The 16,050-nt window shown below is 35.3% G+C and overlaps 2 protein-coding genes across 2 annotated transcripts in view; both read right to left on the bottom strand.

Moving 5' to 3' along the window:
- Window positions 1–5,272: 5,272 nt before the first annotated feature.
- LOC6642489 overlaps window positions 5,273–16,050 on the bottom strand; it is a 41,432-nt gene continuing 30,654 nt past the window's right edge. The window contains exons 7-13 of the mRNA XM_002065271.4: window positions 15,221–15,360; window positions 14,372–14,579; window positions 9,227–9,463; window positions 8,806–9,038; window positions 7,335–7,473; window positions 5,944–7,074; window positions 5,273–5,655 (exon numbers count right to left, since the gene is read on the bottom strand). Coding sequence (XP_002065307.3) covers window positions 6,608–7,074; window positions 7,335–7,473; window positions 8,806–9,038; window positions 9,227–9,463; window positions 14,372–14,579; window positions 15,221–15,360 — 1,424 coding nt within the window. The 3' untranslated portion in view covers window positions 5,273–5,655; window positions 5,944–6,607. The remainder of the gene's footprint in view (window positions 5,656–5,943; window positions 7,075–7,334; window positions 7,474–8,805; window positions 9,039–9,226; window positions 9,464–14,371; window positions 14,580–15,220; window positions 15,361–16,050) is intronic.
- LOC124460165 (uncharacterized protein DDB_G0271670-like) lies at window positions 5,972–6,571 on the bottom strand. The gene has a single exon (XM_047010485.1). It carries the CDS (start codon window positions 6,569–6,571, stop codon window positions 5,972–5,974), a length of 600 nt encoding a protein of 199 aa, XP_046866441.1.

The raw sequence follows: 16,050 nt of genomic DNA on the forward strand, positions 1-16,050 counted from the left end.
TTCTATGGAGACTTGCCAAAAGATTTACAAAGTCCATATGGTGATTAAAGATTCTATTGGCCTCAGTAAGGTGGGCTATATATTATTGTTAAGTTTATAATATTTATTTCGATATTTGGCTATACTTAAGTTCTATCTTATTTTTTAAGTTTTTATCTTATTACAAAAGTAATAAGTAAGTATTGAAGGGCTTATATTAACCATCCTACGTCATAGTCAGTCCTACATACATACATATTCCAAAGTATGAGAATTAATATCAAACATTTTTATTCGTCAAAAACCGACCTATGTATATTGCTAGACCTGAATACTTTATTTTCATACAATAATGAAGTATATTTGCTCTGCAAGTTTTTCAAAGTAGCAAACAATTCAACAAAAAACTAGAAAACTCATTCTGATAAATTTCAATTAACAGATGGTCTTTAGCCCTTTCGATAATCAATTTTGCACGACAAATTTTTCATTCCAGCCCACCACTTAAGGTCGTTTGATTCGCTCAATACTCAATTTATGTCTAACCCCTTGAATTTCGCAAAAAAAAAAGTGTCAGCCATTATTATCTATAATTACTTCACGCATTTTTATTACGCTTTTACGCCTACCGTTAGAAACATTGTGAGATGCCTCACATCAAGTTGTCAACTGTCCAGAGCAGAGTATAGCACCCCGCCCCTAAGGGTCAACCCTTTTCAATTTCACTTTTCGTTCTCGCTTTTATTCTCCTCTTCTTTTTTTTTGGCACAATTCCCACATAATGCGATAAATAAAGTCATTCAGCGGGTGCTACAAATTGAAAGGCTGTAAAATGGACAAACAACAAGGGAAAAGCCATGGAAAAGTGCAATGAAAATAAACAAAAAAGTAAAGTAAAATCGCTGAACATCGAAAATGACAGACAATGTGACGAATTGACGAGAGAGAACTTTTCACGCAAATAACAAAGAGATCGACAAGCATTTGCTGTGGCCCCCTTTTTAACTAATTTTTCAGCAAATGTTTGACAGGTGGATGGACAGATTGTCAGTCAGACAAGTGAGCCAGTCAGCTGCCGTACAATCGAAAGTGTCAATTAAGCGGCAGTCGTCGGGCAAAATGCCTTTTCGGAAAATGTTATTATTATTTTTATTTTATTATATTTGATTTAAACGTTTCCCTCACATGTGGCCAAAGCGAATGCTCCACATTCATTCATTCATACATTTATCGGTGGATTGATTTGTGGTCCAGTGGCAATGGTAATCGAGTTATTCTTTTCACTGGAATTAAAGCAGATGTCAAATGAACAATGCCAATGCGGTCATTGATCCATTGCTTTTAGGGGGGGAAGAAAGGTTGGCGTGTTATGTACCACATGCATATACAGTGTGTAAGTGCTCTCTGATTAATCCCATTGCCTCTAGCTTTAACCTTATGGCCTTCTGTACTATATAAACATTGCGCTTATGTTTAACTTCCTTGTTCCTTGTATGCTGTATCGCAGGTCCCAAAGGAACATGTAAAAGGCAGTTTTTTGATATGCCTGGTTCTTGTTATATTCGAAAGATCTCTCTCTCTCTCCCTCTCTATTTCTCTAAACTGTAGTTGGGTTGATTGTTTACACAGACTTTGAGTTGTTGTTTATCTTTAGCCTTAAGGCCATTGGTGGGAGGCGGCAATGCATTTCTGTTTATGAAGTTCCTCAAGTCATTTTACTTTTCACTCCCTTTCTCCCCAGACCTTGGCAATGTTGTTTCAATTTTAGAGTTCTCAATTGCTTTGAAGTAGAAGTTACTTAAAATGAAATGTGCATTAAAAGCAGAGAATAGAGGAAATGTTTATAACTGGGTCAGTGCCAAAGTTTATTTTAATAACTGATCTAAGAAATACAAATAATTGTTGTTTTTGAAGGTAAGAACATAGAAATACAAAATTTAATAAAATAACTTTTAAAAGGTCCTAAAACAATCTTCTGCTGATGCTTGTTTATAGATGATATTTAGTTATATGAAGCTCCCACCCAGTTTAGAATTTGAACAAAATCAAGATTCACAAAATAATATTTAAATCAAATCATTGTTTTATCTTGAATAATAAATGACTTTCACAGGTGAATTGTTACACTAAAGTGCGAGATATAACTATAAGATAAACTATAATAAATTCACTTCATTGAAAGATCGAAATTTTGAATCTGAGTATTACTGAAAATGATCCTTGTGTGAAAATAGCCTTAACATTTTAGACCTGACCTGATTATATTTACCTATTTGATTGAAGACTACCAAGTTTTGTCATCATAATGACGAAACTGTTTTGACGTTAAAACTAGTTGCGAATTACAACTAAATTAAAGCAAATAAATACTTCTTTGGGTATAAACAAACGATGATAGTAACCAACTGCTTTCTTACTTAAAATAGTAGAAATAGTCTATTCCTTTAATAACAGCCAATTGCCACTTAAATAGTTATGTTATGTAAACTAGTTAAGGAACTTATAAGAAAGACCTGTAAATGACTTTCCACACATAAAAAGTTTTTGTTGCTTTCTTACTTACGGTAAAAGCCTAAATATACTACATATTTTGGATGTCACTGACTGATCAATGTATTTCCAAAGGCTTCATTTAAAGAACTCTAGTGTTAAAAATGATTAATAAAATTTAACAAATTCATCTCAAATCTTTGAAAGCTGTGGAAAATTGTGAAAAATTCAGCCAATTAATGATCTTCTCTTTCTTCTCTTCTCTTCATCCCCTTGAGAGAAACTTTTACTTCTTCCCAATTAAAACGAACCAAATTATTAAACTTCTTTTTTTTTTCAGTTGTATAATTTTTTTATTATTAATTTTTCACGCTTTTCTATCGATTTTTTTTGTTCATTTTTATTTTTATTTTATTTTTCTATCATGATTTATTACCCAGTTTTCAATTGTCATTTGTTCATGTGTTCGTGTGTTTCAGTGTGTGTGTGTTTTTTGGTTCGGGAGTGTTTTATGCGATTTCCATTGATTTTGCTTGTTGTTCGTGTTCTTGCGCTTAATTATTTTTAAATATTTCAATTAATATTTATTGTTAATTCTGTTAGCATTATTTATAATATATGACGCCCGTGTTTAAACAATATCTATGCCGCTTTTTTTTTCACTACCCAAAAAACAATCAAAAACAAATACAATAAAATGTCAAAAAAGCATAAAACTGAATAAAAAATCTCAGCAGCCGCAATTCGATTGTATGCCAAAAATTTCCAGTTTAATTATTAATGAGAAAGAAATCAAACGAATTCTGTATGCTGTTAAATAATTTAATGCTATATATGTATATATATATATATATATGTTTTTTTGCTTTCGAAAATGTACACAGAGATATAATAATAAATGCATTTAAATTAATTTAGTTACAAATTAAACTAGTCTAAGGGACAAATCAAATGACAAGCGAACAATTTTTCCTGTATAACTTTGCCATAATTTACATTTAATTTAAATGAAACAATATTGGGGTTGGGGTTGGAGTTTGGGGGGTAAACAATTATTAGTAGATAATTTTTTACAGTGTATTTGTCTTATCAATTTATACAAAATGTAATTTAAACTTAGACACTAATTATTTAATTTAGCTTTTCCATTCGTTTTTTGTTAGTTTTTTTTTTTTTGTTTTCTTTTTCTTTTTTGTTCATTATAATTTATACAAGTCTTGTAGGTAGGTTCGTGATTCAGTGTTGTTTAGTGGCGGAAAGTGTGGCCTGCACAGTGTAATAGTGTAGGTGAGTTCATTGATTGATTGTTTGAGTGTTGGCAAACGTTTTGTGCAAAGGAAATTTTGGAAATTCAACTCGATAGCGTTTCGCTTTCGATTGTGCATTTGAAAAGTTGATGGGAAATTTTACAGAGCCTAATTTTAAGTAATATTTTAAAAATTTCTTAATTCTTGGTTTTTTTTTTTATTAGTTTTATTTATTTTTGTTTTCTTCTTTAAATTGTGGCTTAATTGTATTTGGGGTTTAACTATTACATTGAGTTTTTGTTTTTGTATGTTGCTTTTTAAAATTTTTTACGAAAAAATGTTGCACAAACATTTTCAATACTTTCTGTGTGTGTTTTGTATGGTTTTTTTACTACTATTTTTACTACTTTTCTCTTGTTGTTGCTGTGTGTTTTTCAAGTGTTTGTTCTCAGCGTGTGTATGTGTGTGTGTGTTTAGTGTTTGAGTTTTTCTTTAAATGCTATTTAACACGCCTATTTGTAAAATGCTGTATTCACGAATTTTTATGTATTTTTGTTGTTGTTTGTTTTAACTACTAAGAAGCTACTACTTTTATTTTTTTTCTCTTTAACTGTTAGTACTTTTGTTTTTGTTTTTTTTTTTTTGTGATACTTATGCGCATTAAACTAAAAAGGAACATATACATGATTATTCAGTTATACATTTATATATATATTTATATATAATTCGTTTTAAATATTCATAGTGCTTGGTTTTATAGTCAGAGTCATTTTTCTTCGGGTAGTACACGACAATTCGATAAATTAAAATTAGTTTTATGAACTGAATATATTTTTTATAAATTTTATTATTATTATTTTATTTTTTTGTTGCTCATTTTTGCATTTTTTGTTTTTTGTTTGTTTTTTGTTTATAAGTAGTTGAATATTTAATCACAAATCATTGATGAAAACTTCATTTTACTTGGTTTTAGGCGATGACGCTCTGCACGCTCTCTTGGTCCGTTAAATTCCGTTACAATTTTTATCATCATCATCATCATCATTATCCTTTTCCTTTGTCATTCATCATCATCTATAACTCTCCCCCTGCTTGATTCTAATATTTTTTGACGCGACATTTCCATCTGCTCAAAGGACAAACACAATCATTTTCTATATAGATCTATCTCAGGGATAGTTATCCAAAAAAGTTTATACACAGAAATTTACAGAGGTGTGTGTGTGTTTGGTGTGTACTTGTGTATATGGGAGGGGGGGTGGAATCAGGGGTATGAGTGATAGTTGATAGTTTTTATAGGCATTTACAGTTAGTTTTGCAGTTGGTTTCGAAAAGGTACTAAAAATCAGTTGAACTTTATTATAATCTAAATATTATTATTATAATTATTTAAATTTTATATTATTTTATGTTTCCTTTGTTTTGTTTTTAATATTTCTTGCTTCGTTTTATAAACAAATTGTGTGGCTAAATGCTAGACCTTAAATTCGTTTTATTTTTCCATTTTGCTTTTTGTTTTCTTATTTTTTTCTCTGCTTTTCTTTCAATAATTTTTATTTTTAACTTTTCTTTTTCTAGTGCTCATTTTATTCGATTTATCTTTAAATTCAGCTCGCTTTGTCTATCGTAATTTATTAATTTTTATTTGCATTCTTTTCACTACCTTTTCATTGTGTGATAGACTATTTACAGGGTGTCTCGTTAATTTTATTTTCATTATTTTTTCTTGTTTTGTTTTTCGTATTTCGTTGGCATATTTTGTCGGCTCTGTTTAGCGTTTTGTAGGCGTCCATTTTTTTGGGGTTTACTTTCTGTTCAGTGGGCTTAATTGGTTAAAGCAAAGACACTCGATTCCTCTGTAGAGGAAAAGAGTAAAGTTTCTGTACTTAACTTTTGCTTTGCTAATTTAATTTTTGTATGTCCGTGTAGAGTTTCAGCGCTGTGAATGAAAAACGAGAAAAAAAATTGGGAAATGTCGTTGTAATTTATGGTTTAAAAGATGTAGCTTTAACTAATCTAACTAGTTATAAAAAGTTTCTATCTTAATTATCAAAGGCTAGTATTAGAAAAGTAATAAAATCGACAAAAATTTCTAATAATTTAGAGTAATTTACGAGAACTTATTGACAGATATTGTCTTACTTATTTTCCAAAATTTTAAGCCTTTGATTGTTTTCCTGCTTCTTGTCTAATCTTATCTAATTTCTGATTTTTGATCTTAACTTACCTCAAATCCATTCAATATGGGGTTTTCATCAATGATACCACAGCCTGTTGTTTTGTGTACTAATAACACTATTATTCGTCGTCGTCATTCCATTTGCCAAACCATTTCCATTTAGTTTTGTTAGATTTCCCGATATTCCTCTGATATTAGTTGAAGCTTCACCATTAGCAATGGCCGAGGACTTGCTGACTTGGCCCATTGTGCTGGTATTTCGATTTAGATGTATGCTCACCTCATCTGTGGGCGAGAGACCTGTCGTTAAAGTGGGCCGTTTATAGTCTGAGTTGGCCAATTCTGCAGTGCCCATGACTACATCTCTGTTGGTTAGACGCAGTGCCTTCAGATGTTGCCTCTGCTGATGATTGTCTCGAGTTGTGGTTGCCGTTGCTGTTGCATTCTTGTTAGCAGCATATTTATTATTGTGCAGAGTAAGACTGTATTTGGGTTTGCCAGATGCCAGAGTATTACTGCTGCTGCTGCTGTTATTGGCGAGACTCAAATGTTGCGGCTTCTTGGGCATGGTGGTGCTAGATGAGGAGTTGGCGACTATGGAGGAGGATGTATTGTTGGTGAGGGTGCTGCTGGTGGTGGAACGTTTACTGGTAGCTGGATCAGCTGTTCCGCCCATAGCCCCCGCCGTTGCCAACTTTAGTGAAGCTTCGAACTAGAGATTATCAGGATAACTGCGGAAATTGTAGGTTCGGGCGCGTTGGAATTCAGCGGCAGCCGCAGCAGCACTATTGCCACCGCCATTGCTGCTATACGGATTGATCATGGGGGCGGTGGATTGGGAATTCATTGTGCCCATGCCATCATCATAGATGCCATTGTGCTCCTGGCTGTGATTGCTCTTGCCGCCGCCACTGCTAACCGTGTTCGTGTTGCTGCCACCACTCACAGATGAGCCGGCTCCCTTGATGGGCTTAAATATGGCCGTGGTGGCATAATATTTCTCCATGGGCGGCGGCGGCACTGTCGGCGGCCTGGGGAATATGCTGCTCAGCGGTGGCGGTGGTGTGCGACGCACATTCACATAACCGCCGCCGCCGCCGACGCCGGAGGCATTTGCCATTTTCGTTGACGGCATGTAGTCCTGCATATGGGGCACCGCATAGCCACCTTCGGGCACATCTGTGCGGTCACGAGGGAGAACACACACAAACAGAGAGACAGGAGCGTGTGAGAGAGGGAGAGAGAGAGGAAGAGAAACAAAGTTTGCTTAGTCAGAAGAAATGTCCACAAAAATTTATTTGCATTAGTTGGCAGGCGACGCCATATTTTATGACTCCGAAACAGAAAGAAAAAAGCATGCGGAAAAAGGCGGAAATGGCGAGGGAGGATTTACGGCGGGCCAAAGGTCGGTAAGGTAAGCCAAGGTAAGATATACAAACCTGTATAGTCTGGCGTCATATTACATTGTAAATCATTAACCGCTGCGTAACCATTCACACCGCTTGTATACATATTCACATTAAAGGGCTCGTGGTAGAGACTGTTCTTGCCAATGGAATCATTGTCATCAACGCTGGCCTGCAAGTGGTAGAGAAAGAGAGAGAGCAAAGTAATGGAATGAATATACAAAATCCACTTTAATAAACCATAAAAAGGCGATATTATGTAATAAAATTAAAGCAATCTGCTGTAGGATATATAATAAATTTAAGTCAGAGATTTTTTTTAGATGTCCCTTTCGAAAGTAAGCTTTATCACTAAAAATCATTTTATCAAACTTATATTATTTAATCAGGTTAATCACAGCTTAAATGTTGCAATCGTATTTATATCATTTTAGATTGGAACAAAAAGGTAGAACCAAATGCAGAAGAAAAAGCTGATAAAGTAATTAGCTAGCAATACAATTAGTATTTATTAAATAATAAAAAGTTTAAGTTATTTGTTTTTTCTTGATATCGTAGAGTAAGTTTAATGTTTTAGACAATGGGACATATGGGATACATGTAATATAGAGTAGTCATTATCTAAATTACTTCAACAAGGCCAGAAAAATTGCTTTCCCTACTAGACCTAAATTAAGTGGGATGAGTTTTAGCTACAAAGCCTTTGACTTGATAATTTATTTTACTATATATTGATGGAAATAAAGAAAAGTCTAACATAAACTCGATAAACTCATAAATGAATTCAATGAATACTTCTGTTCATCTTTTAGTTTGTAGACAAAACAATTAGTTCAATTTATCAACAAAGAATTTCGATAGTTCAACGTATTGATTACTTATACATATGTAGGTATATATAGTCTAGTAAGTTTCTTAAATCTTTTTAAAGTTCTGTATTCGAATCAAGTTTTTAAGTTTTTCTAGCATTTTATTTTCAAGTTGCTTTACACTCGATTCGCGTAATCTCCAATTTTCTTAGACAAAAGTCTTCTTCCACACGTCCAGTTTAAGAAAAACTTTCTTAATCCAATTTCCTTACAAATCGCCTTTCAATCTTCACCTTCATTTCGAGAACTTTAAAGTTTCTTGCCTTCTGCCTTCCGGCACCTTCAGCAAAAATGAGAAAAAAAAGGCACTTAGCAGAAGGGCAGAACGGTAGGGGAGGCAAAGAAAAGCAAGCTGTTGAAAACTTCTATTAAATAAATGCTTCCCGCACCCAAACCAAGTGTGTGAGTGTGTGTGTGTGTGTGTGTGTCCAGGACACGTAGGACGTAGCAATGTGGAAACTCCACGCTACATTGAACAATTATGTGGGGAATTCTTTTAGAGGCACGAATTCCATGCTCTCGACTCTCAAACGCACATACATATCTAACAAATGGTGCACCACTGACCCCACCACCCCGAAATGGGGGGTGGGGGCATCTTAGAGCACTTTGATTCTTAACTATTTTACACTCACCTTAATGCTATTGCCATTCGGACGATGCTTATCCACATTGCCGCCCAATGTATTGGGATTGAAGCTGTATTGGAATGCATCCAGGACATTGCTGCCGCGGGCCCGTTTCGTGCGCGATACAATAAACAGAATGATGGCCACCAAAAGGATAATTATCGTTGTTAGAACAACAATAACAACACCAATGAAATTCGCATTGTTCGGCTCCTGATCAATGGGGCGTGGCGCAATTACTATACACAGAGAAAATGAGAGAAAGAACGGGCCAGGAAAATTTAAATTAACATCGATTGAACACGAAATTAAAAGTAAATATTGTTCAACTAAATAATTAGTAGGTAGGAAAACGAGAGAGCAACAAAAAAAAAAATAACAAAAAAATTGTTCTGTTGCTGTTTAATTGAATTTATCAACCACTCACATTGTGGTCCATTGTTGTAGTTGTTGTTATTGTGAGAATCGCTACCACCAGATGATGGCGCTCCATTGGCGCCACCAGGACCACTTCCACCTTGGCCAGGACCATTCAATTTGTTTTTGTTATTATGATTGTGCTGATAGTCGTTGCTCTGCAAAGGATATTCGCGTGTATCCAATGCCTGGCTGGGTGAATTACTTCTCTGCTCCTGTTCGTCTGTGAAATTTCCCATGGCAGGCACTGCAAAAAATATAAAAAAAGGGAGATAGAAAGTGAGTAAGATGACAGCGACAGAGGGACAGAGGTTGGAGTTCATTCCATTTCCATCTTCAAAAGTTGCCGCTTGTGCCCAGCTGTGTTTCAATGATTAGTTTTCTTCTTCATTTTTTTTCTACGCCCTTTCCCTTCTCTCTTTCATTTTCCTTCTACGGGTTTCTTTTTTACACCTTTCGTTCCACTTTAAATTGTTTTTGCTTTCGCTATGCTTTTCTTTTCGTTTCTTTCGTGTTTTCCTCGTTGCCTCAGACCTCCAAACGTGTTCATTTCCTGTCCAACTTCTAGGCATTACTAAATTTATACAGATGTTTGATTTGATCAAGGGGGCGTGGCCTTTTTCTTGAATATGCATGGGTTTTTTGTTTTAATGAATTCGTAGGTGGTGAGTGGAAAGCGTATAACTAATAAGTTGAGCATTTGCTTACTCGGTATTTGATTTCCAAACGTTATATCATAAATCTTTTAAACTTTTTCACATTTTCATAGCGTTCACAGAGAAAATGCTACAAAATTTGTTAAGAATTTTAACTTTTGTTATGTTTGACCCAATTTCTATTAGTTCGAGCCTTAAATTCAATATGCCATCGCACAGTCAAAACAAAAATAAAGCGTTTCTAACTTAGCTTTCCAAAGGCTTTGAAATTTCAGTCCAATTATTAAAATCAACTTTATTTTATTTTCTATAAGTAATAAGAAACAGGTACAATTCTCTTAGATTAGTTCAAATTTCAAATAAAACTAAATGAAATCCTTCGGAACCCCTAGAGAAGTAGTTTCAAACAAAAACATGTCTCATTTTCAACATCCGACAAAGTTTTTTGAGTTCGTTAGCGTTACCAAGTTACTAAACTTAGTTACCAACAACGAAACTCTCATATATCATGGGTTATCTTGGGTTATAATAGCTCTCATATCAGTTTATTCCGACATTTATTTCTTTCATTTACGCCTCCCTGACTTGGAACATAGATTTTGTAGTAACTTGGGAAGTTTTGTTCGTTCTGCTTGACAGCATAATTACGTTTATTCAGTTAATACCTTGCATAAATTTTAATTATCAAAATTCTGACGAGTTTTTTGTTTGGGTCTACTAATCTATCCATTATGGCATACTTCCTCTATTCAATCATTTCCGTTTCATCATATCAAAATAATTCTCATCACTCTCTCTCTCTCTCTCCCTCTCTTTCTCTGCTATATCAACCCTCTTTTTGGATAAAGCTATGGACCTGGGTTTAATCATCAATTTCCCTTGGCTACCTTTCTGTGTATATCCTAGGCTTATGGTACTTATTAGCTTAGATTCCTGGGTCATTCCATATCCCAGAGGCCAACGAACACCACCTGTTCATTCGTTATGCTCATCAAGCGTTCACTTTGATCTCTAAATACCTTCAGCTTAGGTTGTTTTTTCTGTGCCTCGATGTAAAGTGTTGTCATTTATCTCGCTAACATCTTGAGGGCATAACACAACACAATGCGAAGAGAGTAAAATGCTTCTGGCTAGCCGAAAAGCAAGAAGGAAAACAGCAGTCTTCCTTGAGTGGGTGACCCCGTTTCTCTTCTTTCCTTTCCTTTTTTTTTTGCGCGCCCCTCACTCAGACAGTAAATGGCGTAATTACTGTGTGAAGTTGTTGGTTGGTCGGTTGGTTTCGTTGGTTGGTTCTGTTGCTGGATATTAAGTAGAAGGAGCATAAGGAGAGACAGAAGCTGTTTTGAGTTATGTCGCCCTGGCAGTGCTAAGAAGTTTTCCGTGCTTGTTGGGCTCTCTTCTCTTCTCCTTTTTTGCCTTTTGTTTTGGCATTGCCATTGTCCTTCGTTGTCGTCGTTGCTGTTGTTGTTGTTTTTTGTGTTTTTTCCTGCTTATAAAAGGCATATCTACCATCTTTCCCTTCATTCACTTAGCCCTGTGTTTCTCTGTGGTTCTCATAAAACGTTTAAAATAATTAAAATATTTCGTGCCACATTTATCAGGCACTCACACACACACACACACACACAGTGAGAGACAGAGAGCATGCTAGATGAGAAGTAATGGCAAATATGCCGCATATCCTTTCTTTTTCACAATTCTTTCTTTTATAACTAATTCTCTTTGTGTGCGTGTGTGTGTGTGTGTATGTTGTGTCGCCACAGGGTCTTTCTAGCATTGTTTTTGATGTTTTTTTGGGCTTTTGTATTTTTAGAAAACCTTTAAATATAACTCCATAACGACGACGACAACAACAATCACCGCGAGCAAATCTCACAAATTGGGGTTAAATCTCGACACTGCCTGATAAAAATATACGCATACACAGCACTAGCACTTGAAAGATGTGCTTCCTCTTGTACACCGTTCTTCAATTCTATACGTACGTGCGTTTCTTTTGTTTACCCTTACCCTAGTTCTTTAGTATTTTTTTCGAGTGGCATACATACAAAAAAAGAAAAACCACAAAAAACAGCTGGTTACCTCCCTAGCTGACTGCCTGCCTCATCGCTTTGTGCGTGACAAATGCTTCGTTGTGGCATTTGTTGCTCCGTCATGTAATTGCTACCATGGAAGCATATACACACAGCATGTGGGACTTCTTTTCGGAATTCACTTCTTCACTTTATGTTTTCAAGGCATCCTTCTGCCGTCATAAGGTGCGTTTGTGTGTGTGTGTTCAGCGGTTAATCCCTAACCTATTATAACCAAATATGCTTAGTAATGATCTCGACGGCATATCTACTTCAGGACACAAAGACGATCATGATTTGTATGCGTTATGTTAAAATGTCTTCATCTTTTCTGCATTATTATGATTTTCGATTTTGAGGTACTTGAAATGATTTCTGGACCCCAAAAAAATATGGCCCTAACGACCCTTATAATGGAGCCTCTTGATATAATAGAACAAATAAATAAATTTTATAAGAAATAATAAGAAAGACTTATTGTACTTATACGATCGTTATTTAGTTGAAGAAAGTTCGAAGAGAATCTTGAGTTGAAATCTTTTAGAAAGTCTGAATGATCAGATTAATGCAAAAGCTGTCATGTGTTAGGACACATTTAATTGGTTGATATTATAGAAAAACCCAAGACTTGTATTGAAATCACGTGCTCTTTTGATTAGTTTCAATTAATATTGGATACAGTTGAAATGAAAATATTTTGAGTAAAACAATCGCTTAAGGCAATGAGGAAGCTTAGGTCAACGTATATCTTCAGATTAACGATCCAAACTAGATTTTCAGAGATATGATATGAACCGTGTTGATTGTAGATTTCAAATACTTTTAGTACACGTACAAGGTCCTTGGTTCCACTTCTCTACAATATGCTTTGAACTCATTTGGAGAGGGTTGTCAGGGAACTTTTCTTTGAAACATAATATGTGCGCTCATCTGTTTCCCTTGTGTTTCTTTTTTATTGCCCATACCTCGGCATAACATTATTACCTACAATAAGATCGACTTTTAATCCATACTTTCCATTCTACTGGGGTAATTTTCTTTAAGGGAAACTTATTATGTACACCGATGTAAAATTTCACAAGCCTATATATCACTTTATATACAGATTTATAAAGATTAACAATCTTATAATACCAAATATTTCTATTATAATAGTTTCCTTTGTGATGTCTTCTAAAGATATAACTTTCTTCCTGTTTTCTTCTCGGTTTTTGGCTCGGCCTCTTTTCCAATTCGTATGTCATTTTAATTGAACTATAAAAATCTCAGTTGCATGCGATTTATAGCTTGACTTCCTTTCATAAAACCATTTAGTTGTACAGCCTCCCTCTGGGTTTTTTTCAATTCATTTCCCTCTGATATGCCATCTGCAGTAAAAACAAAAGGCATAGAGCGAACCAAGAGGCAGAAATCCCTATTCATGTGGCACGCTCTATTTGACTCATCAATCAAACATGTCCATGATATTATATTTTATCCCCCTAGTCTCTGATTCACACCTACCACATGGATTTGCAGTTCAACCACCGAAAAAAAACAAAAAACATAACATGGAAAATATTCGAATGAATATAAATGATCTTAGCTCTGGTTCAGTGACCGATCCCCAGTGCAGGATTCAGGACCCTCCTCTCCCTTTGTAAACATTGAACAATTTGTGACATCGAGAGAGGGTAAATGTGGCATTAAAATCCTGTCCAAATGCAGGAAATGCAGACAGCCAGTAAAGAGAGATAGAGAGAGAAAGAGAGTGAATCAATGAATGAATGGAATCCTCGAATCCAAGAATTGAGCCTTGCACTTGGTACAATTTAATCAGGACGTGCCAAGAGGAAATGTTAGTTGAAAAATGCAATGCATGTCCTGGCGCACTGCATGTCCTGGAAGCGGCGGTATTGTTGTTGATGGTGGTGGTGGTGGGGGGCCTAGGCAGATAACCTAACCTACCCCTAAGCCTTGGCATTTTGTTTACATTTTACAGGCCTGAGTCCCTTACTCGATGGGCTTTGGGCATTTTATTGACTTTCCTCCCACTTGAATTTCCTCCCTTCTTCCCAATCTCCTTCCATATATGTACATATATCTGTCTCCTCTATTCCGCTTTCTACATATCCTTTTTACTCCGTATTCATGCGCTTATCTGCCATTGTTGTTAGCCAAAATGTTGGAAAAATGCTTTATCCCTTCGCCCTTCCTTTACCCACCTCCCCAACCAAGTTGAGTTAAGTGTAATGCATGTGGCACACTTGAAAGTGAAATGAAGCTGAAAAATGCATTTGTTCGGTATGCAATTTCTTCTCTTCTGTTTTCTTTTTTTTCCTCCCCCCCTCTTTACGTAGTCTTACGTAGTCGTTTATGCATTTTCTGCATGCCAAATGCATTTGCAATTTTCTGGCAATTTTTACATCACATCTCTCACGTACTTACCGGATATAAAACTGATCTCAGATAACATTATCCATTTGACAGCGAAATACAAATTGATTTTCAGATATTTGCCAACACGATGATGTAGCTTGATGGTTACATCTCTGGCATGATCCATTATGGTATCGGGCATATATGAGAATTGCACAGGTTCACCAGAGAAATATCGTCCGCCAATGCTAAAGAAGACTTTAGCATGCACAAAGACCTAAAAAGAAAGGGGAATACTTGTTAGTTGCTGAACTAGAAACACTTTGAATAGTTAATCAAAAATTAATTAACTTTATTGGAACTTTATTAAACTAAATCCTTTAGTTCATAGAGGACATTGGTTAAATATAAGCTATGGCCCTTTCCATAAAATATCAAATCGTAATGCTCAGTAGATTACTTTCCTTCTAAAAGATTTCCTTGTTTTGTTTTTTAAGTATTTATGAAACTTCTAAAAGAACTTTGATTAGAAAAAATAAAACTAAATCTTTTGGCATTGACAACTTTGATATCACCCTTTAAATTCAGCTTAACTAAATATATATTTATATTTATTCTACAAATAAAAATGGAACAAATGTTTCTACATTGTTTTGGCTTCCTTACATGAATTAGTTGACTACTCAAATTACTTTCAGAAATAAATAAACCTATTTATACATATATGGGTATATAACATTCAGACAATCTAAAGAACAATCTTCTTCAGTCTGCCTCAAATTTTAATCTAAAATGAGGTATATTACTTCTGCCATCTGTTTTTCTCATTGCTCTATTGCTTATGTCTCATAATAATTTTATTTCCTGATGGTTAATAAGTCAAAAAATGTTTCCCTTTTTTGGTTTTGTGGGACTTACCTGAACATCTTTGGCGAACATATTGTTTGTGTGTAAGACAACGGCACTAAAATTGCGAACCGTATCAAATTCAAAGGCAATTTCAACCGGTTTACCCATCAGACCGGGTGTATCATTCCGCCAGCCAATCCATTCATAACCTGGAAACAAAAACAAAAATAAAAGTGAATAACATCAAAATGGGAAGTAAGAAAAATCAATATACACGTAGTTGGTGGGGATCAGCCCACATACAATGTGAGTGTGTCTCTGTGTGTGTGTTGGCATGTAAAGCTATTTAAGCCCCCTTCATTCCCAGAGCGGAGAGTTGGGTTCAAGTTCCCCTCCGAAAAAAACAAACAAAATTGCTCACGGCAATGGGGAACAGCAGATTGCTCATAACTAGAAATTATGGCCAATGCGACATTTAAGCCATTTCTTTCTACCGCTTTGTTTGCATGGCCCTAATTTGTATGAGAGTGTGTGTTTGTGTGCGTGTGTGTGTGTCTGTGTGTGAGGGGGAGCTTAGAGAGTCACCACCGAACCTTCAATGCATAAGTCATGCAATATTAACTCAACTATGGTTAGATGGCAAGGCAAACAAGCCAGAAATTATACATACAAGTTGAGACATTTGGGCGTCCGCTGTTTTTATGACCAACGAAACGAAATCAATACGCGGTTTACGCCCTTAAATATCGATTCGAAGTGAGGGAAAGAAATGCAAATGGTATTTTCTTTTGGGTATGGGAATTATGTGAAACTTTAACTGCAATGCGAAACCAAATGAAATGCTTTTTATTATGACTCTGGCGAGACAAACTCCAAAACTCCCCAACTCCAACTACCAA

Source organism: Drosophila willistoni (assembly GCF_018902025.1).
Source record: "Drosophila willistoni isolate 14030-0811.24 chromosome 2R unlocalized genomic scaffold, UCI_dwil_1.1 Seg167, whole genome shotgun sequence".
NCBI classification, from domain to species: domain Eukaryota; kingdom Metazoa; phylum Arthropoda; class Insecta; order Diptera; family Drosophilidae; genus Drosophila; species Drosophila willistoni.

What these genes read in the sequence shown, in the direction of transcription:
- LOC124460165 (XM_047010485.1), bottom strand. Translation starts at nt 6,571, where the DNA reads ATGGGCGGAACAGCTGATCCAGCTACCAGTAAACGTTCCACCACCAGC.